Source organism: Megascapheus bottae, chromosome 5, assembly GCF_031878675.1.
Source record: "Megascapheus bottae isolate mThoBot1 chromosome 5, mThoBot2.hap1, whole genome shotgun sequence".
Taxonomy (NCBI): domain Eukaryota; kingdom Metazoa; phylum Chordata; class Mammalia; order Rodentia; family Geomyidae; genus Megascapheus; species Megascapheus bottae.
In genome coordinates, this window is record NC_143513.1 from 81528857 (window position 1) to 81549962 (window position 21106).

Consider the following 21106-nt stretch of genomic DNA (forward strand, 5'->3'; position numbering starts at 1 on the left):
CTGGAGCTTAAGTGGTAAAATGCTAGCCTTGAGCACACAAACCTCAGAAATAATACTCAGGTCTTGAGTTCAAGCCCTAAGAGACTGACATCACAAACATGATAACCACATAGCCAGAGAGAAATGATCCTGTTGCATTATCTCAAACATAATAAACACTTTATTGTGCAACCCTTGACTTTGAGGTAATCGAGGTAGGCTGAATTCCTACCAGGCATCAAGGACACAGATGGACACAGGGTCAGGGTCCTTGTCCCATCATCCCACATACTCAGGGTCAGGGTCCTTGTCCCATCATCCCACATACTCAAGAGCAAAAGACACGCACAAATCAAAGACTGGATCACGTAAGAGTGCTGAAGACTATGATGGCACTGTGTGTGTGTGTGTGTGTGTGTGTGTGTGTGTGTGTGTGTGTGTGTGTCTATACTGGAACTAAGGCTAGAACTCAGGGCCTGGGCATTATCCACTGAGCCACAGCTTCATTTCTGGCTTTTTGGTGATTAGTTCAAGCTAAAAGTCTCATCCCTCCCTGCCTGGACTGGCTGCGAACCGCAATCCTCTCTCCTCGGCCTCCTGAGTAGCTAGGATTGGGGGAGTGAGCCATTGATGCTAGTTTCCTGATGGTGTTTTGAGACCTGAGCTTGGGGAGTTCAGGCCTGGCTCCAGCCTCCCCAAAGGCCCACACCTCTTTCCCAAATGGCTTCCCTTACCCAGCCAGCTTTCTGGAAACCTTGCTCCCTAAATTCCCAAGGCATTGATGTGTGTGTGTCATTTCCTGACTCTGCAGCCCTTAGAAATTGTCCTCCGCGAGACTGCTCCTCCCCACCCTTCTCAGGGATGAAAACTCTTAAGGCTTGCTTGTTCCTCTTCTTGTCTTTCTCAACCAAACTTCCTGGCATAACATGCTTACAAAGGGGGTAACCCTTGCAGCAGGTGCTCATGCCTACAATCCTAGCTACTCAGGAGGCTGAGATCTGAGGATCACAGTTCAAATCCAGCCAGGCACGAAAGTCTGTGAGGCTCATCTCCAATCAACCACCAGAAAACCAGAAGTGGCGTTGTGACTAAAGGGATAGAGCACTGGCCTTGAGCTGAAAAGCTCAGGGACAATGCCCAGGCCCAGAGTTCAAGCCCCGTGAAAGACCAAAAAAAGGGGGTACCCTCTTTTCTCCCCTGCCCCCCTCATCCCTGAAGAGGCCTGCACAGACATCCTCTTCCCTCAGCCGTGGTTCCGGCTGACCAGAGCCCTCCCTTGCTGTCCCCCCCAGCACTGTGTGTGGCACTGCCAGCCCGGTTGCTACTGTCCTCCGGGCCAGGTGCTGAGTACTGATGGAGCCGTCTGTGTGAAGCCGGATCACTGTGACTGCCTGGACCTGCTGACTGGGCAGTGGCACCGTCCAGGTGCTTGGTTGGCAAAGCAAGATGGCTGCAACCACTGGTGAGCAGCTGCCAGATTGTGGCAGGAGGCAGGGGAGCCATGAGGGTCACCCCATCTCGTCTCCGTGCCCTGAGCCCCAAGCTTGGCCAATGCCAAGCTTGACACCTCCATTTCCAGAAAGATGGGAGACAGGCCCCATCATCCTTATCGAATGATGGGGAAACTGAGGCATCTAGCTCTGTCTGGGGAGAAGCAGGGCTGGGCTAGACTAACAATAGAAAGCCATTTGCTCCTCCCTGTCCAGCCTCACACTGGGCTGGGGTGACACATTGTCACTCTCTAGGGGAACACACTTGCTGTGACATCCCCAGAGGGGATGGGACACTGGAAAGTGGAGGAGGGGCCAGAGCCTGAGAGGTGGGGTAGGGGTGAAGCTGAGGTACTAACTCTTCCCCTGGGTCTGCACCCCCAACTCAGCACCTGCTCGGAGGGGAAGCTGAACTGCACAGACCTGCCCTGCCCAGGTACTCGTCACGTTGGAGGGAGGGGAGGGAAAGCAGGACTTGGAACGGGGGGGGGGGGGAGCTAGAACATTCAGTTCCCACTGTTCTTGTGCAGTGCCTGGAGGCTGGTGCTCGTGGTCAGAGTGGACGGCATGCACCCAGCCCTGCGTGGGCCAGACCAGGTCCCGCTCCAGGGCCTGCGTGTGCCCTGCTCCCCAGCATGGAGGCGCCCCATGCCCTGGAGAGACAGGAGCCCGGCATCAGAAGGAGGCCTGCCCCCGCCCCGAGGCCTGCCCAGGTGTGATGCTCCCACAGGGCCCCTAGCGCCCCACGCAGTCCCAGAAGCCCCAACATTCACTCCCACCCAATCATCTGAGCCCCCAGACTCCTGAAGAGGAGGGTTGTATCTTCCCGGTGCAGTGGATGGAGCCTGGAGCCCCTGGGGACCATGGTCTCCCTGTGACGCATGCTTGGGGCAGTCCCAGAGGAGCCGGACATGCAGCCAGCCCCCCACCGCTGAAGGGGGCAGGCCATGCCCTGGGGGTCACGAGCAGAGTCGCCCTTGTCAGGAGAATGCCACACTATGTACAGGTGAGAACTTCGCAGGGCCTGGGGGTCTGGAGAGCCCTTGGCTCTGACCTCTGAGCCCCTATGCACTCCTCCAAATCTCTTTCTGAATGGGCCAGCTCTCAACACCCTGGACAGGTGGCAGGTGGGGGCACGGCAGGAGGGCTCTGGCCCCTCAGCACCTGCTGCCTGTGCTTCCTTTCTGCCCTAGACTGCGGGGGTGGTCAGACTTTGCTGCCCTGTGGACCGCCCTGCCCACGCTCCTGCCAGGACCTGTCCCTTGGTAGTGTGTGCCAACCAGGCTCAGGAAGCTGCCAGCCCGGCTGTGGGTGCCCTGCAGGTCAGCTCTCCCAGGATGGGCTCTGTGTGCCTCCAGCTCAGTGCCGCTGCCAGTACCAGCCTGGAGCCATGGGTCAGTGCCTCCCAAACCCTGGCCTGCTTCCCGGCCTGCTCCCTCTGCAAATGAGAACCTGTACAGCACCTGTAACCTGGGCGGTCTGGGTTGGGTGTCCTGCCTCCAGGACACAGGCGCTGTGGGGCTGGGTGGCTGGGAGGTGGGTTTGGGGGTGGGGTACTGAGCTGTGTGGGTCTCTGCCATCACCTTGATACCCTTCAGGGATTGCTCAGAACCAGAGCCGCTCAGCAGGGTCCTGGCACAGCTCCTGGGAGAGCCTGGAACCTGGAGAGGTGGTGACTGGGCCGTGTGACAACTGGTAAGGGGAGACTGAGGCACAGGGTAGAAGGCCTCCTGAGGGATTAGACCAGGCTCTGTGTCTGAAGCACCCTTCCTTGTCCTCAGCACCTGCATGGCTGGCATCCTGCAGTGCCATGAGATTCCCGGGTGCCTGGGGGCTGGTGTGTGGAGCTCCTGGGGTCCCTGGGAAGTCTGCAGCGTTTCCTGTGGGGGAGGGGAGCAGCTCCGCTCCCGGCACTGTGCCCGACCCCCCTGTCCCGGGCTGGCCCGCCAGAGCCGCACCTGCCACACGCAGGTCTGCGAAGGTGAGCCCAGACAGACGCTTCTCCTTTAACCCATTTACCCCCGAATCCTCTCACGGCCCTCCCCTGGAACCCTGAGTGCCTTAGACCTTTCCCTCCCAGTCCCCCAAACCTGCCTTTCTCTGGCCAGCGATGTGTAAATGAAAGAGGAAGCAGCATGGACTGTGACTTCCAGATCACAGGAAAGGTGGACACAGAGGCAGGCACTGGGGACTGGGCACTGATTTGAGTATTGCTTCAGAGGCAGGCTGTCCAGCAGACCGCTTGTACCGTGAGTGCCAGCCTGGCAAAGGATGCCCCTTCTCCTGTGCGCACATCACAGGGCAGCTGGCCTGCCTCCCCGACGGCTGCGAGGAGGGCTGCCACTGTCCTGAAGGGACCTTCCAGCACCACTTAGCCTGTGTTCAGGTCAGAGCTCAGCCACCCAGGATCCCAGGGCCTGTCCTCCCGCTTGCCAGCGGCACTCTTCCTGGGGGGCTCTGTGGATGCTTACTTGACCTTAGGAAGTCCACGGGCCATGTGGATGTCTGGCCTTGTGGCCAGCATCAGAGCAGGCAGAATGGAGGACCCCGTGGGTGGTGGAGGCCATGCCGTCTCCCAGGCTGTCCCTGGCTCCAGGCTCATCTCACAGCTCCCACTTCCAGCTCAGCCACAGAGGCACCTACAGTGCAATCGCATATTGCCTTCCACACCTCTCCCTCCCACCTCCTCCTGACAGCCAGCAAAGGCTCCTGACAGCCCCTGGGGCTCTGCCATACTGCCCCAGCCCCAGCCCAGCCCAGCACCTCACCCTGCCCTCCACCACCAGGGGTCTTCACGGTGCCCTCTCCCTGTCCTTCCTTTATAAAAACGAAGAGCACAGGCCCCCATTCCTCTCCTACCCTGGTGCCCAGTGGGCGGCTGGCCTGTGCCTTCACTGTCCCCTCCTTCCTCCCTCCAGGAGTGCCCCTGTGTTCTGACAGCCCTGCTGCTTCACCAGCTAGGGGTGACCCACACTGCGCTAGGGATGCAGCCCCCCTTTCTGGGAGAAGGGGACCAGCCCCTCGGTCCCGGAGATGAACTGGGCTCAGGTCAGATGCTTCGAATAGGCTGCCGGAACTGGTGAGGGGATCACCAAGGGTGAAAATGGCTCCAAACCCCATGGGAGGGGGGCTGGGCTGGGGGAGGGGTCACAGGACAGAGCCCCGGACTGCCCGCTGTCCCTGCCCACCTGTCATCCTTGTCCTTGGAGGCCGGAGGCCTTTTCTCAGCCTGCCTGCCCTGCCCCTCTCACTGTGGCCTCTCCTCAGCTCCTGTGTACACGGACAGCTCTCCTGTTCCACGGACAACTGCTCCATGGCTGGAAGCGGCTTCGGTCCCTGGGGCCAGTGGGGTCCGTGTTCTCGGTCCTGTGGTGGGCTGGGCTCACGCAGCCGCAGCCGCCATTGTGTGCACCCCATATCCACTCCCGGTGGCCGGGCCTGCCACGGGCCCCTCCAGGACTTGGAGTACTGCCCCAGCCCAGACTGCCCTGGTAAGGGCAGCGGGGAAGGTGGAGGGCGGGGCTGGGGTTAGGGGGCCCTGGGCAGATGTCTGGCAGGTCGAGGTTGCTCGGGCCACTCCCCGTCTGCTCCTGGATCTGTCTGGCTCTGTGTCTGTCTTAGACTCTTCCTTCCAGCTCTGCACTCCTCCTTGGGTATGTTTACCCAGTGCTTCTGGAGACCTTGCGAGGTGCAACATGCTTCTGGGGGGGCACCCTGGTTTCAGAATCTAGGAACTCAGATCGTTCATTTCAGCTTGGGAGGAAGGTGCATGTGCTGTGGGAAAGTGGGAGTGGAGGGATTTCTCCTAGAGGACGAATCCAGGAGGACTTCCTGGAGAAGAGGGCGTATGGTGCAGGTAGATGAGTGAAGAGAACTGTGCTGAGCACTGGAAGGGAAAGAAAGCCAGGGTGTGGAATCGCTTGAGCAGAGGCCTTGAGAACGCAGCAAGCTCCTGGCCTAGGGTGCCCACGTGAGCTGATGGAGGTGCAGGGAGGCTGGGCAGGCTAGCTGCGACCAGCAGCGCTGACCGCCAGCCTTAGTGCCCGGTCCCCGCCCATGGCAGACTTGGAAACGTTTCTGATCAGAGTCTTCTTCGGCACAGGAGCGGAAACATCCACAGTGGAGCCAGTGACCCATCTTCCAGGTAGTCCTGACCCTGTGGGAAGCACAAGCCCAGGGGGTGGACGGGGGGCGGGGGTTGGCCAGGCTGACTCATCAGAGCCCCTCCCCCCCCTCTCTCCCCCCACAGGTGGCTGGGGCCCATGGTCGCTGTGGTCCCCCTGCTCCCACAGCTGCACCGACCCTGCTAGCCCTGCCTGGCGCAGCCGCGCACGCCTCTGCCTGGCTAACTGCACAGCGGGGGACCCCTGGCAGACGCGCCCCTGCAACCTGCCCGCCTGCACAGGTACATGTGAACCCTTAGTCTTGCCTTCCAGCAATGCGTTCTGGCTACAGTCAGGGCCCAACCCCAACCCCAGGTATTGATTTCTCACGCCAACCAACATCTGGTCTCATCGCCCCTGTCTGACTCAACATCACTCGTTCTCTTGGCCACTAGGGCACCTTGCCAACTGCTAACAGACTCCCAGCTCTTACAGAGATATGCCGAGCACTCCCCACAAGGCTGCATGCACCCCAATCCCTCAGCAGCCTGCGACTCCATCACTGTCCTTTCTGAGGCGTGGTTGGCAAAGCCACTGTGAGGACTGGATCCAGAATGGGGCCCCAGGGGTGTGGGTGAGGTCCCAGCTGGCTTCCACGGAGGAAGTCTGTGCTTGGGCCAGAGCAGGAGCAGCTGAGGAAGACCCACTGCTCCAGCTCGGCTTTGTCCCCACAGAGCTTCCTGGGTGTCCCGGCCCTGGCTGTGTGCCGGGGAACTGTTCCTGGACCTCGTGGGCCCCGTGGGAGCCGTGCACGCGCAGCTGTGGGGTGGGCCAGCAGCGCCGGCTGCGAGCATACCATCCTCCCGGGCCTGGCGGGCACTGGTGCCCAGACATCCTAACCGCTTACCAGGAGCGCCGATTCTGCAGCCTGCGTGCTTGCTCAGGTGAGGAAGGCGTTGCATTCTCCACACTCCCCCCAGCCTTGCTCCGAAGGAAGCCCTGGCATTTTGCTTCTTGCCAGCACCTGTTCTGCTCACACACCACCTCCCTCCATTATGCCAGGCCCAGGCCAGGCCTCGGGGGCCCGGGGGGCTCCTCTGCCCGAGCTGACCCCTGGCTGATGGGGCGGTCATCTTTCTGACAGTGCCTGGAGGCTGGTCACGCTGGAGTCCCTGGTCCTCGTGTGACCGCAGCTGTGGAGGAGGCCAGTCTTTGAGGAGCAGAAGCTGTTCAAGCCCTCCGCCCAAGAATGGGGGTGCCCCCTGTGTTGGGGGGAGACACCAGGCCCGGCTCTGTAATCCGATGGCCTGTGGTACGTACGGCCATGGCGGCCCCTTCCATCTCAGGAGGCTTCTTCTCCACAGCGTTCTCTCCATTCCCACCTCTACTTCATCCCCACATACTCACAGGACACCGAAGTGGGACAGGTTGTCACCTCACTGGCCAGTTGGAGGGAGACGGCTTGATTGGCATGCTGGGGGGGACTTCCTGTGAAGTCAGGAGGGCCCAGGGCTCTCACTTTGGCATCCACTGTCTGCCCTCCCCACCCCAGAGTAGAACTTGTTTTAGCTTTCTCTGCCCTCCAACTGCTGAAGAACAACTCAGGCCAGCCAAGGGGCTCAGAGAATAGGGGTGACCCGGTCAGAAGCCTGCCTGCTGCTTGCAGGTGTGAGCTGAGCCCTGCTCTCCGTTCAACTCTGGCTCTTCCTTTCTTTGCTCCTTGAGAAGTCCCCGGCCCCAGGGGCCTTGGATCGCTGTCTTAGGAAATCTCGATCCATACGGCCACTTCTGTCTCCTTGGCACAGGATTGGAGCAGCTAGGGGACCGTGTGCGCTCTGGGATCTCATCAATGCAGTCTAGCTCAACTAACATATTTGGGGTATGAAGCTAGGTGCTGAGGACTCTCTGGAGGATTGAGAGGAGCTTGCTGTATACTTAGAATATCCCATTGGAAGCCAGCCTGGGCAGGAGAGTCCATGAGATTCGTATCTCCAGTTAACCACCTACAAACCAGAAATGGAACTGTGGCTCAAAGGGGTAGAGGGATAGCCTTGAGTTACAAAGCTCAGGGACAGCTCCCAGGCCCTAAGTTCAAGCCCTGTGACAGACAAAAAAAAAAAAAAAAGTCCCATTTCCAAGGTCTCTCAAAATTGGGCCCTTAGGGCCCAAAAGGGAAACAAAAAGAGGGTCAAAGGGCCAGCATCCTCCTGACCCTTGGCTTCCTCTTCCCTTCAGAGGAGGGCTGCCCAGCAGGCATGGAGCTGGTTACCTGTGCCAACCGCTGCCCTCGACGCTGCTCAGATCTGCAGGATGGAGTTGTGTGTCGTGGTGGCCATCCCTGCCAGCCAGGATGCCGCTGCCCTGAAGGTACTTATCTACCCCCACCTCCGGCCACACACGCACACTGGGATTTTGGGTGGTCAATTGGAGATAAGAGTCTCATGGACTTTCCTGCCTGAGCTGGCTTTGAACTGTCATCCTCAGATCTCAGCCTCCCATGTAGTGTGAGCCCAGTGAGTGGCTGTCAAAGGCCCTTTAGATCTATCATGGTAGCTCAGGTGCCAGTGAGGGCCACCTCTCCACAGGGTTCCTGGAGCAGGATGGGAGCTGTGTGCCAGTTGGGCACTGTGAGTGCACCGATGCCCAGGGTCAGAGCTGGGCCCCAGGGAGCCAGCACCAGGATGGCTGCAACAACTGCTCCTGCCAGGCAGGACAGCTCTCTTGCACAACCCAGCTCTGCCCACCTCCTTCCTACTGTGCCTGGAGCCGCTGGTCCACCTGGAGTCCCTGCAGCCGTTCCTGCGGACCTGGCGGGCAGCAGAGCCGCTTCAGGTACAGAGCTGTGCGGCCCCCAGGCTCCTCCCCGCGCCTCTCTTCCTCTGCTTGGTGTGGCTCCCTCTCTGAGAACATCCCAGGCCTTACTCTCGCCAGTGAGTGACTTTACTTCATCCTCTAATGCAGCTTTGGCCCTCCTCAGGCCTCTGCTTGGCCATCCGAGGCCCACCCTGAACTGTTCCTCGGGGACACCCAGGGAACACCCCGGAGCCAGAGGCCCGATAAAGGGCCTGAGCTGTTTCTCTCCTCCCTGGCTTGTGCCCTGCCCAGGTCCTCCACATCAGGTTCATGGGCCCCGGAGTGTCAGGAGGAGCAGTCACAGAGCCAGCCATGCCCCCAGCCCCCGTGTCCACCCCTGTGCCTGCGTGATGCCCAGCCTCGCGTCCTAGGGGATAGCTGGCTGCAAGGGGAGTGTCGGCAGTGGTAGGTGCAGGGGAGGGGAGGGGAGGGGAGGGGAAGGGGACTTGCTGGGGAATAGTCCTCTGAGTGTGGGCTCCCCCCACAGCTCCTGCACCCCCGAGGGCGTGATCTGCGAAGACACGCAGTGTGCAGGTCTGTGCCCCCCCCACCCTCCCTGCTGGCCTCGTGCTCAGCAGGTCCTCCTAGCTGTGTCCCCTCCCTACTGACTTTATTTTGCGCTCCCACAGTGCAGGGGGGGTGGGCACTGTGGTCCCCCTGGTCCGACTGCTCCGTCTCCTGTGGAAGTGGAAACCAAGTCCGCACCCGGGCCTGCACGGTGCCGGCCCCTCCTCATGGGGAGTCACCCTGCTGGGGTCCCCACACCCAGACCCAGCGCTGTGTGCAGCTGCCGTGTCTGTGGCTGCGGGAGGCCTGCTCCTGGGGCCCGTGGGGACCCTGTTCCCACACCTGTGGGCCAGGCCTGGCCTCCCGCTCTGGATCATGCCCTTGCCTGCTGCCAGAGGCCGACCCCAGATGCAACGGCACCTTCCTGCCTCTGGACACTCAGGCCTGCTACCAGGGGCCCTGCCTGGGTGAGTGGTCCAGAAGCAAAGCGCCTCCCTTGGAAATTCAGGGAATCCTAGGTTTCCTGGCCCCCAGACTAGTTCCCCCCAAAACACTCCTCTACCTATTCCCCCAGCTTCTTGGTTCCTTTCTTTTGTCTGCCGCCTCTTCCCTTCATCGCCCTTTAGCCGATGGCCTTCTTGCCGGGTGAGAGGAGTCCAGTTCCCAGGCCTTTCTGTACCTTTGTCCCAGCAAGAACAGGGATAGGAAGGGAGGTGCTGGGGAGCCCGGAGAAGCCTGAGTGACACCCACCTTGCCCCTAGAGGACTGTGTGTGGAGCGGCTGGAGCAGCTGGACCCCCTGTTCATGCCAGGTGTTGGTGCAACAGCGCTACCGACACCAGAGATCAGTGTCCAGCCAGGCCGGTGAGGGCGCCCCCTGCACACGTCTGGATGGCCACTTCCGGCCCTGTCCCATCAGCAACTGCTCAGGTGCGGCCCAGTAGCAAAAGCCAGCGAGCTGAACAGGGCCAGTGACAGTTCCGCTTCTAGAGCTCTAGTACCTCGGGCTGCCCTGACCCTGGCCCTCAGTATCCAGCCCCCCTTGACTCCCCAATTCCAGCCATTCTTCTCATACTGCTCACCACCATCTTCTCACTTTGCAGTGCTCGTCCTCATGGCTCTGCCTACGGGACAGTATGTGTTGCCTGGCTTCTGTTGAAGCTGACCACTGTCTTTCCCTTACACAAGCACGTGCACGCACGCACGTGCACACACACACCCCATCTGCCAATTCTGGGAGTACCCACCAAGCCCCTAACTCCCTCCATGAATAGGTGCCACATGGGGAGGGAAGACAGGCACATGTCTGTCCCGTGCTGGCCAGCAGGGGGCAGTCGTGTTCTCTCACCAGGGGAGGCCCAGGAAGCATTTGCTGAAGTAAGGGAAGGTGTCCTGGCAGTCCCCTAACCAGCCTGCTTCTCTTTCCCGTCCCAGAAGATAGCTGCCCACCTCCCTTTGAGTTCCAGGCCTGTGGCTCCCCCTGTGCTGGGCTCTGTGCCACACACCTGAGTGGCCAACTCTGCCAGGACCTGCCACCCTGCCAGCCTGGTTGCTACTGCCCCAAGGTGAGGACTAGGAGCTGGAGAGACTCTCAAGGACAAGGAGGTTCTCTGTCCCCCTTCACAGCCCCTCTCCATGGTAGCCCCATCTTCGCTGCCCCGTCTGTTCACTGAGTAACGCGTCCTGCTGCAGTCCAGCTTATATCATATCCCCATGCTGTCCTGATCTGTCTCCTTCTTCACAGGGGCTGCTGGAGCAGGCGGGGGGCTGTATTCTTCCAGAACAGTGTGACTGTTGGCACACCTCAGGAGAGGGGACTGGAGTGACCCTGGCCCCCGGGGACCACCTGCAGCTGGGCTGTAAGGAATGGTGAGTGATCAGAGAAAAAGGAGTGGGACAAAAGAATAAGACCAAGGGAAGAGTACAGGGGTCAGCCTGACTTGGAAGAGCCCCGCTGAACCCCTTGGGCTCAGCCCAGCCTAGGAACAAATGGCCCCATGATGCCGGATTTTGTTCTTCCCTCATCCTGTCCCAATATGCTTTCAGCTCAGGCTCCCCTAAACGTAGCTCTGTCCTCTAGCTTTGGGCTGGGCCTTGCCTCCCAGAGCCAGCCCTTCTGTCTCCTCTCACAGCGAATGCCAGCGAGGCCAGCTGCACTGTACCAGCCGGGGCTGTGAAGGTAACTGGCCTCTGGACAGGACACTGGTGGTCCATCTTCATCTGGGGCCGGGGGCTTCAGGACATGGAACTTTCAGGGCTCAAACCGGGGCCATCAGACAAACGTGGGCCCTACGGAGCCCCTCACACCCCCATCTTTCCAGTTTCCTATTCTTTTGTCTTTTTGTCAGTCGTGAGGCTTAAACTCAGGGCCTGGGCGCTGTCCCTGAGCTCTTACAGCTCCACTTCTGGTTTTCTGGTGGTTAGTTGGACATAAGAGTTGCATAGACGTGGCTGGCTTTGCACTGGGATCCTCAGATCTCAGCCTCCTGAGTAGCTAGGATTGTAGACATGAGCCACTGGTACCCAACCATATTCCCCATTCATCTTGGTCATACCTAAGCCTTCTGACCACCTGCCTCCTGGGGTATCTGGGTTGAGGGATCCCTGGCAAGGGAACAGACCCTTACCCTTCTAGGTCTTCTGCCTCTGAGTGGCTGGTCTGAGTGGTCGCCCTGTGGGCCTTGCCTACCCCGAAGTGCCCCAGCCTCCGTCTCCAGGATCGGGCTGCAGGGTCACCCGACTCTGAACACAGCGGACTCCTCTCCCACCTCGACCCCCCTGCTGGCTTCAGAGCAACACCGACATCGCCTCTGCCTGGACCCTGAGACAGGGATGCCCTGGGCCGGGGACCCTCACCTCTGCACTGCGCCCCTCAGCCAGCGACGCCTCTGCTCCGACCCTGATGCCTGCCGTGGTAAGGGGGAGGCGCGAGGCAACCAGCAAGAGGGGGGCCTGGAACTTTTGGGGGGTGAGGAGGGCTGGGCCGCAGTCAGCCAACCTGCAAAGGCTCCTGGGAGAGTTGCCAGAGGTGAGGCTGAGGTAGAAGCCAAGCAGAAGCTGAAAAGAAGGGAAACTAGGGGCACTGAGTCAAGCTTACGGGGATGGGGCCCCAGGCCTGGGGTGGACACGCGATGCCAGAAGGACACTGACTTCCATTTTATTTTCTTCAGACTTATGTCAGTGGAATCCTTGGGGGCCCTGGAGCTCCTGCCAGGCGCCCTGCAGTGGAGGATTCCGGCTACGCTGGAGAGAGGCAGGGGCCCCCCCTGGGGGAGGCTGCCAAGGGCCATGGGGTCAGACTGAGAGCTGCAATATGGGGCCCTGCCCAGGTAACCGCCATCCCATCATCCAGGGGGTACCGGGCTGGAGCCCTGGAAATGGCATCTGTCCTGGACATGCGTTGTGGTGGGAAGAGGGGCACGTCCTGGGGACCAGGTGTGTCCCCTACACAGATTTCTGGACCTCAGGGGAGACCTGTGAGACTCGGGGTACCATGTCCACCCTTGACTGTGCCAACAAGTGCCCTCGCAGCTGCATTGACCTCTGGGACCGAGTGCAATGTCTGCAAGGACCATGCAGCCCAGGTAGCTGGCCACCCCACCCCTGGCTGGGCCCCCTGAGCTCACTCCTGCTTCCAGAAAGTGTGTGAGCAGAGCCCAGTGCAGTGGCTCATGCCCGCGATCCGAGGATCGCGGTTCAAAGCCAGCCCAGGCACTAAAGTCCATAAGACTCCAATTAACCACCAGAAAACCAGAAGTGGTGCTGTGGCTCAAGGGGGAGAGCAGTAGCCTTAAGCTGAAGAGTTCAGGGACGACGCCCAGGCCTAGAGTTCAAGCCCCATGACTGACAAAGAAAAAAAAAGAAGGGTGTGTGAGCAGAGGGTGTGGACGAGAGCAGGGATAGAGCAGGGAGGCTCGAACACCAGATCGTTATAATGCAGGAAAATGAGGCCTTGGGTCACTTCCAGCACTCTGAGTGGAACACAGAGTGAGGTGACAAGACCTGCTGTGTCCAAGCAGTGTTCATGGTGGCCGCAAAGGGCACAAAGGGCACGCTACAGAGGTTCCTCCCACACAGGGCACCAAGGGAGATCAGACATTGGAGCCAGTCCAGCTGCCAGAGGGACCCCCACAATAAGCCTTGCCCAGTACAGAATCCTTTTCATTGGTGTATAAATCCTTTCATTGGCATAATCCTTTAATCTAGCAATGATGGGTTCTAGTGTGGTGTTTTCATGCATATATATGTATACATACACGTATATCTATATACATATATATGTGGTACTTTGATCCTATCTGCCTTCCCTTTTACCCTCTTGGCCTCTCTCATGGCCCCCAAGTTCTTTCTCCTTGCTAATAATAGTTCCATTTCTACTTTCATGCTCTTTGCGAGCACTGGATCTGTTTCCCTTTTTCTTTGTGTGTGCCAGTCCCGGGCCTGGCCACTGTCTCTTAACTTGAGCAACCATAGCTGACACTCTACCACTCGAGCCACAGCTCCACTTCTGGATTTCTGGTGGTTCATTGGAGATAAGAGTCTCAGGGACCTTCCTGTGAAACCACAGACCTCAGCTCCTGAGATTAGGAGTACGGCTGCGAGCCCCCGGTGCCCGGCTTGAGCCCTGAATCTTGTTTATCCTTCTCACGTCCGTTCCCAGGCTGCCGCTGTCCCCCTGGGCAGCTGGTGCAGGAGGGGCGCTGTGTGCCCATCTCTTCCTGCCGCTGTGGCCTTCCCGACACCAATGCGTCATCGGAGCTGGCTCCGGGCCAGGTGGTCCAGCTGGACTGCCACAACTGGTATGCTGCTACGGGGGCAAGCGGGGCTGGGGACTTCCGGGGTGCGAGGCACAGGGCAGGACAGGGCGGTGGACCCCGCTGTGCGCAGTCGCTGTCTGAGCCCTGGCTGCACACCGCACAGTACCTGCATCAATGGGTCACTGGTGTGTCCACACCTCGAGTGCCCAGACCTGGGGCCTTGGTCAGCCTGGAGCGCATGCTCAGCCCCCTGTGGTAGGGGCACCATGGAACGCAGGCGGAGCTGCGAGGGACGTCCCGAAGGGGCACCGTGCCAAGCCCAGGTCACAGAGCAGCAGCAAGAGTGTAACCTGCAGCCCTGCCCGGGTGAGCGGCGGGGCCCAGCGTGTGCCCACCCCTCCCTTGCTGCTGGGAGCAGGCTCTGGGGATGGGAGGCAGGGTTTGCCCTGGACACTGCTGACTCCCCACCTGCTCCCACAGCGTGTCCCCCTGGCCAGGTGCTCAGTGCCTGTGCCAACTTGTGCCCGAGCCTCTGCTCACACTTGCAGCCAGGCACTGCCTGTGTGCGGGAACCCTGCCAGCTTGGCTGTGGCTGTCCTGGGGGACAGGTGAGAACAGGGTTGGGTCCTGATACCTGGTGGGGGTGGGGGGGAGGGGGCAGTGATCGGAGTACAACAGCCTCCCAATCTCAGCTGCTGCTCAGCGGCACGTGTGTGCCCCCCGAAGCCTGCCCCTGCACCCAGCTGTCTCTGCCCTGGGGCCTCACGCTCCCTGCCGACGAGCAGGCCCGAGAGATGCCCGCAGGGACTGTGCTCACCCAGAACTGCACACGCTGGTGAGGCCCAGGGCTGGAGGAGGTGTGGGAATGGAGGGCGGGCTGTGGACAGAGGGGCGGGGAGGAGGGGCAGGGGTCCCCTGAGCTGTGCTTCTGTCTTCTCAGCATCTGCCAAGGTGGAGCCTTCAGCTGCGCCCCCACTGACTGTCAGGGTAAGGCACTTCAAGGTCAAGGTCAGGCCTTGCCCAGGGGAGTAGGACCTCGCCTGTGACCCAGAATAAGCCACCTCCATTAGGAAACCTCCCTCAGCGACGGCTGAGACCTCATGCTCCTTGCCCAGTGCTCCTTGCCCAGTGCTTCCTGGGCAGTCAGTGTGCCCATGTCTTCATGGGGGCATCCGCCAAGTAGGATTTTGTTCACTAAACGAGGACTGCCAGTGAGGCAGCAAGTAGAAGGTTCTTTCCTGCAGATGGTAAGCAGAAACTAGGGGCAGAATCTGGCACACCCCAGGCCTGGGGTATTTTCCCTACTGTATGCCCACCACTGCCAGGCTGGGTGCTAGAGTTCAGATGTGACCTGGCCAGCCTCTGGCAAAGGTGACTCTGAGTTTCTGGCAAGCAGGCAGTGTCCCTAAGATGCCACATGGGCGCTGAGAATTCAGAGGTGAGGGTAGATAGGATTGATTAAGGGGTGACACTAGTCTGGGTCCCGCTAATCGGGGGCAGATCAGAGTAAGATGTGTGGCTGAAGCTGCTGGAGCCCAGACGGCGGGGGAGGACAAGAACGTGGGGGGGGCTGACCCAAAAGCGGGTGGATGGTTTTCTCCACAGAGTGCCCCCCTGGAGAAAGGTGGCAGCATGTCTTCCCTGGTGACCTGGGGCCCTGTGAGTGGACTTGCGCAGAGACAAATGCCACAGAGGCTCGGAGCAACTGCAGTGCCTCACAGGTCCCGGCCTGCGTGTGCCAGGAAGGGTACTTCCGCAGCCGAGCAGGCCCCTGCGTCCCGGCGGAGCACTGCGAGTGCTGGCACCATGGGCATGCTTATCTGGTGAGACCTGCACCCCTCCTCACCTCAGGCCTCCCACCGTGACCCCTCTCCCCCTTATTCCACTTGACAGCAGTCGGGGGAGGGAGGGGGGGCCGGCTCTTTCTCTCGGGACAGTGTTTGGATCAGGGTATTATAGGAAATCAAGGGAGGCCAAGAGGAAGCTCTCCTGTCCCTTCTCCCCAGCCTGGATCCGAATGGCAGGAAGCTTGTGAGCACTGCCGTTGCCTTGGCGGGAGGAGTATCTGCAGCCAGCGCTGTCCCCGCCTCACCTGCGCTCAGGTACCATGGTGGCCACACAGCCCTCCTGAGTTGTCCCTGGCTCCTCCCTGAGCTCGGAGGACCAGAGCTAGGGTGAGGGAAGGCAGCGCAGGACGCTGGGGCCACCCCTGTAAGGCTCGTGGATGGCTTCCTCTGCAGGGTGAAATGATGGTCCAGGAGCCTGGGCGCTGCTGTCCCACCTGCCACCGGAAGACCCTGGGTATGGAGGGTGTGGGTGGCTCCTGCGGGGTCTCTCCCTGGGCCTCGATCCCTCCAACTGTCCTCACACCTAGCTGTCTCAGACTGGCCTGTGCCTGCCTTCCGCGAGGCCTGGGGCTTGGAAGGGTGAATGTCATGGCCGGTCACCTCTCCTGCACCGGCTCCAGCAGCCCAGGCACTGCCTGCCATGTCCCCCACCTAGGCCCGCCTCAGTCATAGTCCCTCTCTCGGCCTTGCCCCTTCCTCCTGCCCACTTGGTTGTCCCTACGCCTGCAGAGGAGCAGCCAGCCTCCTGCCAGCACCGCACAGAGCTTCGCAACCTCACCAAGGGCCCCTGCCACCTGGACCAGGTAGAAGTGAGCTACTGCAGTGGGCACTGCCTGTCCAGTACCAATGTCATGCTCGAGGTGAGCAGAACTTCTGGACAGGCCCAGAGCCTCTGGGCACCTGCTACCAGCTTAAGACCTGGGAAAGCCTAAGAATATGGGCGATATGGCCCACTCTCCAGAGCTTACAGTCCCGAGGGACTACGGAGGGTCAGCGCCTTCCACCAAGGTGGAGTCCAGCCCTACACTGACCTCACACACTCCCCTCTGCCCATCGTGCCTCTGAAGACAAGCCAGGTGACCCACACCTGGAATCCTGGCTCCTGAGATACGAGGACCGTGGTCCAGAGCAGGGAAGTCTGTGAGGCCTGTCTCTGTGGTTCAAATGGTAGGGTGCCGGCCTTAGGTGGAAAAGCTAAGGGACACAGGCTAGACTGTGAGTTCAAGCCCCAGTACTGGCACCAAAAAGAAGGAAGGAAGGGAGTGAGAAAAGAAGGAAGAGAAGGAGACAGGGAGGGAGGGAGGAAGGGAGGAAAGGGGACAACTCAGGATACCGTAAAGAAAAATCTGGAGGATGGAGACGGACTCTGGAGTCAAATTCCCTCACACTGACAGCCTAAGGGTGCCTGGGATGGGCATTTTACAATAGAGTCTTCAGTATGGTGCCACACCACCCTGAGAAGGTGTAGACTCTGTGCAAGCTCTCCCAAAACCCAGAAGCAAGCCACATCCCACCCACGGTTAGAATCTACTTAGGGCCCTCTGGTCCTGACTCTATCCTCGAACCTGAAGAGCTGTGGTGTAGGCTACCAGCATTCTCCCTGGATGGAGACCAACCCACCTGTGGGAAGCTCCCAGCGCCCCACCTCTCCTCACTTTGCCTCAGAGGCCATTCTCCTGCATCTGCCCACCTGAGTTATCTAAGCATGTCCCTGGAGGCTCTGTCCCTGAATCCTCAGCCACACTGCTCCCGGGTGCTCCTGAACCTCCTTGGGCATGCTTTCTTAAGCGCTTAGTGAGGAAAGGCAAGTCACTTGGAGATAGAATTGTTTTAAGCCTGGTATGAATCGATACCTGTCTCAAAAGCAGAATTATAAATACAATCGCAGGTAAAATGATCTCAAGTGCTCCCGGAACTTGGAAGAGTGATCTGTACTCACAAGGCAAGAGGGTCTGCTTAGGAGACTCTCTGGCTGTAATTATTTATTCAGTTATTTATTTTGTGCCAGTACCGGGGCTTGAACTCAAGGCCTACGCACTGTCCTTTTAGCTTTTTTTTTTTTTTTTTTTTTTTTTTTTTTTTTGGCTGAAGGCCAGCACTCTACCATTGAGGTACAGCTCTACTTTGGGCTCTTTGATACTTTAGTTGGAGATCAAAGTCTTGTGGGCTTTCATGTCCCAGGCTGGCTTTGAAAGGTGATCCTCCGATCTCAGGCTCCTGAGGAGCTAGGATGGCAGGTGTGAGCCGTATTTGTTTGAATTGCAGCTGGTATACATGGAGACTGGAAGGGAGGGGAGGTGGGGTCCTCCAGGAGGCGGGCTTGGCCGAGGATTGGGCTGTTGCCCTCCTGGTGGATGGGAAAGGCCACAGAAAGGGTGGAAAACTCAGTTGGGCCCCTCTCCAGTTCAGCACCCCCCCCTGCCTGCCCACCCAGGAGCCGTACCTACAGAGCCAGTGTGACTGCTGCAGCTACCGCCTGGACCCAGACAGCCCAGTGAGGATCCTGGCCCTCCACTGTCCTGGTGGCCACACAGAGCCAGTGGTGTTACCTGTCATTCACAGCTGCCAGTGCAGTGCCTGCCAGGGTGGGTGTAAGGGAGGGAGGGGTGCTGGGGAGGGGGTGGGGCTTGGTCAAAGGCAGGGCTCTGAAGGTGGCTGGAGTAAAACTCCTTAGGAACACACACACACACACACACACACACACACACACACACACACACACACACACACACAAAGCACCTCACCTGTAAACCTGGATGTTTGGATTAAGTCATACCCGGTTCAAGTGCCAGCCCATCTGTTTCCTTACTGAGACCTGGTGACCTCATCTTTTTTTTTTTTTTTTTTTTTTGCCAGTCTTGGGCTTGAGCTCAGGGCCTGAGCACTGTCCTTGGATTTTCTCAAGACTAGAGCTCTACCACTTGAGCCTCAGCACCACTTCCGGCTTTTTTCTATGTATGTGGTACCGAGGAATCGAACCCAGGTCTTCATGCATGCTAGGCAAGCACTTTAACCACTAGGCCAAACTCCCGGCCCTGTGACCTCATCTTTTAAGTAGGGAACTTGAGGAAAATGCATGCGTGTGAGATCACACCCGGTGGCTGTCAGAGATGAAAGGCCACCGTTCCACTGGGTGGAGTGCAGTGGCTTGGCTCTGTGCGTCTCCCTTGCAGCTTTATCTTCACACTGGCCTTCAGCTTTCCCCCACCAGATCTCATGGCCTCTTTTGCTAACCCATCTCTCTCCCTCTCTCTCACTTGTCCCTTAGGAGGAGACTTCTCAAAGCACTGACAGGCTATGTTGGTTGCATCCACTGCTGTCCCTCTCGGGGCCAGAGGGCTCACTGGCGCTGATAACTTTCTCCCTGGCCCAGCTGTCCACCCCCCAGCAGATCCATGCCCTGGAATTAACATAGCATACCCAAATAAAGTGACACTAGCAGCCAGTCTGTGTGTAGTCTTCATTCTGGGGTCTAGTCTCACTTGGCTCTGTGTCCCCCCTGTGAATCCACTATAGATCCACTATGACACTCACCACGATCAGTGAACCTTGGAAAGTCTCTTCCCATAACTGCCTGTTTCCTGTGTGGAACAGTGCAAGGTTGAATATGAAGTCTGAGATCTGTTACATTAGACATCTGTAGTACCCCGGGTCCTATCTGTCTATCCAACTGCAACACAGCACAAATACCATCTTGGCTCAGGCTGAGATTACCATTACCACCTCCTCCTCCTCCTCCTCCTCCATTGTTTTTTTTTTTTTTTGGTCGGTTGTGGGGCTTGAACTCTGGGCCTAGGTGCTTTTCCCGAGCTCTTCAGCTCAAGGCTACCTACCACAGCACCACTTCCAGTTTTCTGGTGGTTAACTGGAGATAAGAATCTCCTGGACTTTCGTTCCCCGGGCTGGCTTTGAACCGTGATCCTCAGACCTTAGCCTCCTTAGTTGTTAGGATTATAGGCGTGAGCCCCCGGTGTACCCAACCCTCCTTCTCTTTTTTATAGTAGCTTTACTAAAGTATAATTTACATAGCAAAAAACGAACTCATTTTAAGTTTATGCTTCAGTGACTTTTATAAAAAGTGAATAGAATTACAGCCACCACAATCCAGTTTTAGAATATTCCCGTCATTCCATTGCCCATTTGCAACCAACCACTCCCACTCCCTGCACATCAAAAACCACTAGACTGCATTCCAGCTCCACAAATTTGCCGTTTCTGGACATTTTATGTCCAGCTTCTTTCAATTGCCCTGATGATTTAAGGGCTCATTCATACGACAACATATGAAAGTTTCCTCTTTTTTAGTGCTTCAGCAGTAATGCTGAACTATTCCACGCATTGTTTATCTAGCTACCAGTTGATAGACGTTCAACTTCTTTTTCTTTTGCGTCTATCATGAATAAAGCTATCTATAATATTTCTGCATGAACCTGTATGGGCTTCGGTTTTCATTGCTTTCCCATATATTGTAAGTGAAATTTCTGGGCTATATGACTTTTTTTCTTGGTCGTATGGTAAGTTTATATGTCATTTTTTTTCTCCTTTGTGTCAGTACTGAGGCTTGAACTCAGAGCCTGGCCACTGTCCCTTAGCTAGCTCAAGGTTGGCATTCTACTGGCTTTCTGAGGATCAGTTAGAAATAAGGGTCTCATGAACAGTCACATTCCTCAAATCTCAGCGTCCTAGGAGGCTAGGCTTACAGGTATAAGCCACTTGTGCCTGGCATGTTTTTAAAGAAACTTTTCTAAAGCAGCTTTACCACTTTGCACTCCCAGCAGCATTATACAACAGTTCTAGTTTCTCCATATTCTTGCCAACAGTTGTCTTTATCTTTGACATATGGATACTGTCTATATCTGATTTAACTTGGGGCTACATATTTTACATATGTAAAAATAGTTTGCTTTACAGTACATTATTCATGCTATTATTTTATTGTTATTATTACTCTAAAGGTGTTATACAGGGGGGTTACAGTTATATAAGCCAGGTGAAGCACATTTCTTTTGGACAATGTCACTCCTTCCCTCACTCTCTCCCAATTTTTCCCTCCTTTTCCCATCCACCAGTTGTATAGTTCATTTTAAACATTGCATCCAGTGAATACCACTGCTGCATTTGTTTATCCTTTGTCCCTCCATTCTGTGTCCCCCTTACCTTCCCAAAGACAGATAAATGAACAAATAGGACAAAATGGAAAGAAAACAAGAACAACAAGAGAAATCCTCTTGTTTCCATTTCTTGGATTTCAATTCAACATATAATATTTTATATGATCAGAGGTACAGAGGCATCGTGCCGTTGAGTTCCTGCCCTAAGACTATCCTCCTCCTGTTTGTGAGTATCTAGTGTCCTATATAGTTTAGCGTGTTCCAGGGTATTTTTAGATCTAGCTTCTACATATGTCTGAAAACATGCATGCACTGTTTGTCTCTGAGCTTAGCTTAGCTCACTTAACATGATTTGTTCTAGGCCCACCAATTTCCCTAAAAAATGACATAATGTTTATTTGTTTATTTGAAATAGGGAAGGGAAGGGGGAAAACAAGATGAATGAGAGGAGGAGGGGGGA

At 57.4% G+C, this 21106-nt stretch overlaps 1 protein-coding gene across 1 annotated transcript in view; it reads left to right on the forward strand.

The window, feature by feature from the left end:
* Positions 1 to 18971, forward strand: part of LOC150063779 (SCO-spondin-like) — a 52639-nt gene extending 33668 nt beyond the window's left edge. Inside the window, exons 67-103 of the mRNA XM_090332262.1 lie at positions 1272 to 1441; positions 1859 to 1905; positions 2000 to 2182; positions 2305 to 2475; positions 2663 to 2863; positions 3068 to 3164; positions 3251 to 3450; positions 3695 to 3855; positions 4388 to 4548; positions 4737 to 4960; positions 5572 to 5613; positions 5719 to 5874; positions 6307 to 6516; positions 6717 to 6884; positions 7808 to 7939; positions 8158 to 8404; positions 8678 to 8830; positions 8913 to 8959; positions 9055 to 9399; positions 9694 to 9861; positions 10366 to 10496; positions 10676 to 10800; positions 11064 to 11110; positions 11567 to 11845; positions 12102 to 12260; positions 12399 to 12515; positions 13592 to 13730; positions 13852 to 14054; positions 14169 to 14296; positions 14381 to 14523; positions 14629 to 14675; positions 15294 to 15511; positions 15695 to 15790; positions 15929 to 15998; positions 16265 to 16395; positions 17970 to 18120; positions 18804 to 18971. Coding sequence (XP_090188388.1) covers positions 1272 to 1441; positions 1859 to 1905; positions 2000 to 2182; positions 2305 to 2475; positions 2663 to 2863; positions 3068 to 3164; positions 3251 to 3450; positions 3695 to 3855; positions 4388 to 4548; positions 4737 to 4960; positions 5572 to 5613; positions 5719 to 5874; positions 6307 to 6516; positions 6717 to 6884; positions 7808 to 7939; positions 8158 to 8404; positions 8678 to 8830; positions 8913 to 8959; positions 9055 to 9399; positions 9694 to 9861; positions 10366 to 10496; positions 10676 to 10800; positions 11064 to 11110; positions 11567 to 11845; positions 12102 to 12260; positions 12399 to 12515; positions 13592 to 13730; positions 13852 to 14054; positions 14169 to 14296; positions 14381 to 14523; positions 14629 to 14675; positions 15294 to 15511; positions 15695 to 15790; positions 15929 to 15998; positions 16265 to 16395; positions 17970 to 18120; positions 18804 to 18826 — 5490 coding nt within the window. The 3' untranslated portion in view covers positions 18827 to 18971. The remainder of the gene's footprint in view (positions 1 to 1271; positions 1442 to 1858; positions 1906 to 1999; positions 2183 to 2304; positions 2476 to 2662; positions 2864 to 3067; positions 3165 to 3250; positions 3451 to 3694; positions 3856 to 4387; positions 4549 to 4736; positions 4961 to 5571; positions 5614 to 5718; positions 5875 to 6306; positions 6517 to 6716; positions 6885 to 7807; positions 7940 to 8157; positions 8405 to 8677; positions 8831 to 8912; positions 8960 to 9054; positions 9400 to 9693; positions 9862 to 10365; positions 10497 to 10675; positions 10801 to 11063; positions 11111 to 11566; positions 11846 to 12101; positions 12261 to 12398; positions 12516 to 13591; positions 13731 to 13851; positions 14055 to 14168; positions 14297 to 14380; positions 14524 to 14628; positions 14676 to 15293; positions 15512 to 15694; positions 15791 to 15928; positions 15999 to 16264; positions 16396 to 17969; positions 18121 to 18803) is intronic.
* The last annotated feature ends 2135 nt before the right edge of the window (positions 18972 to 21106 follow it).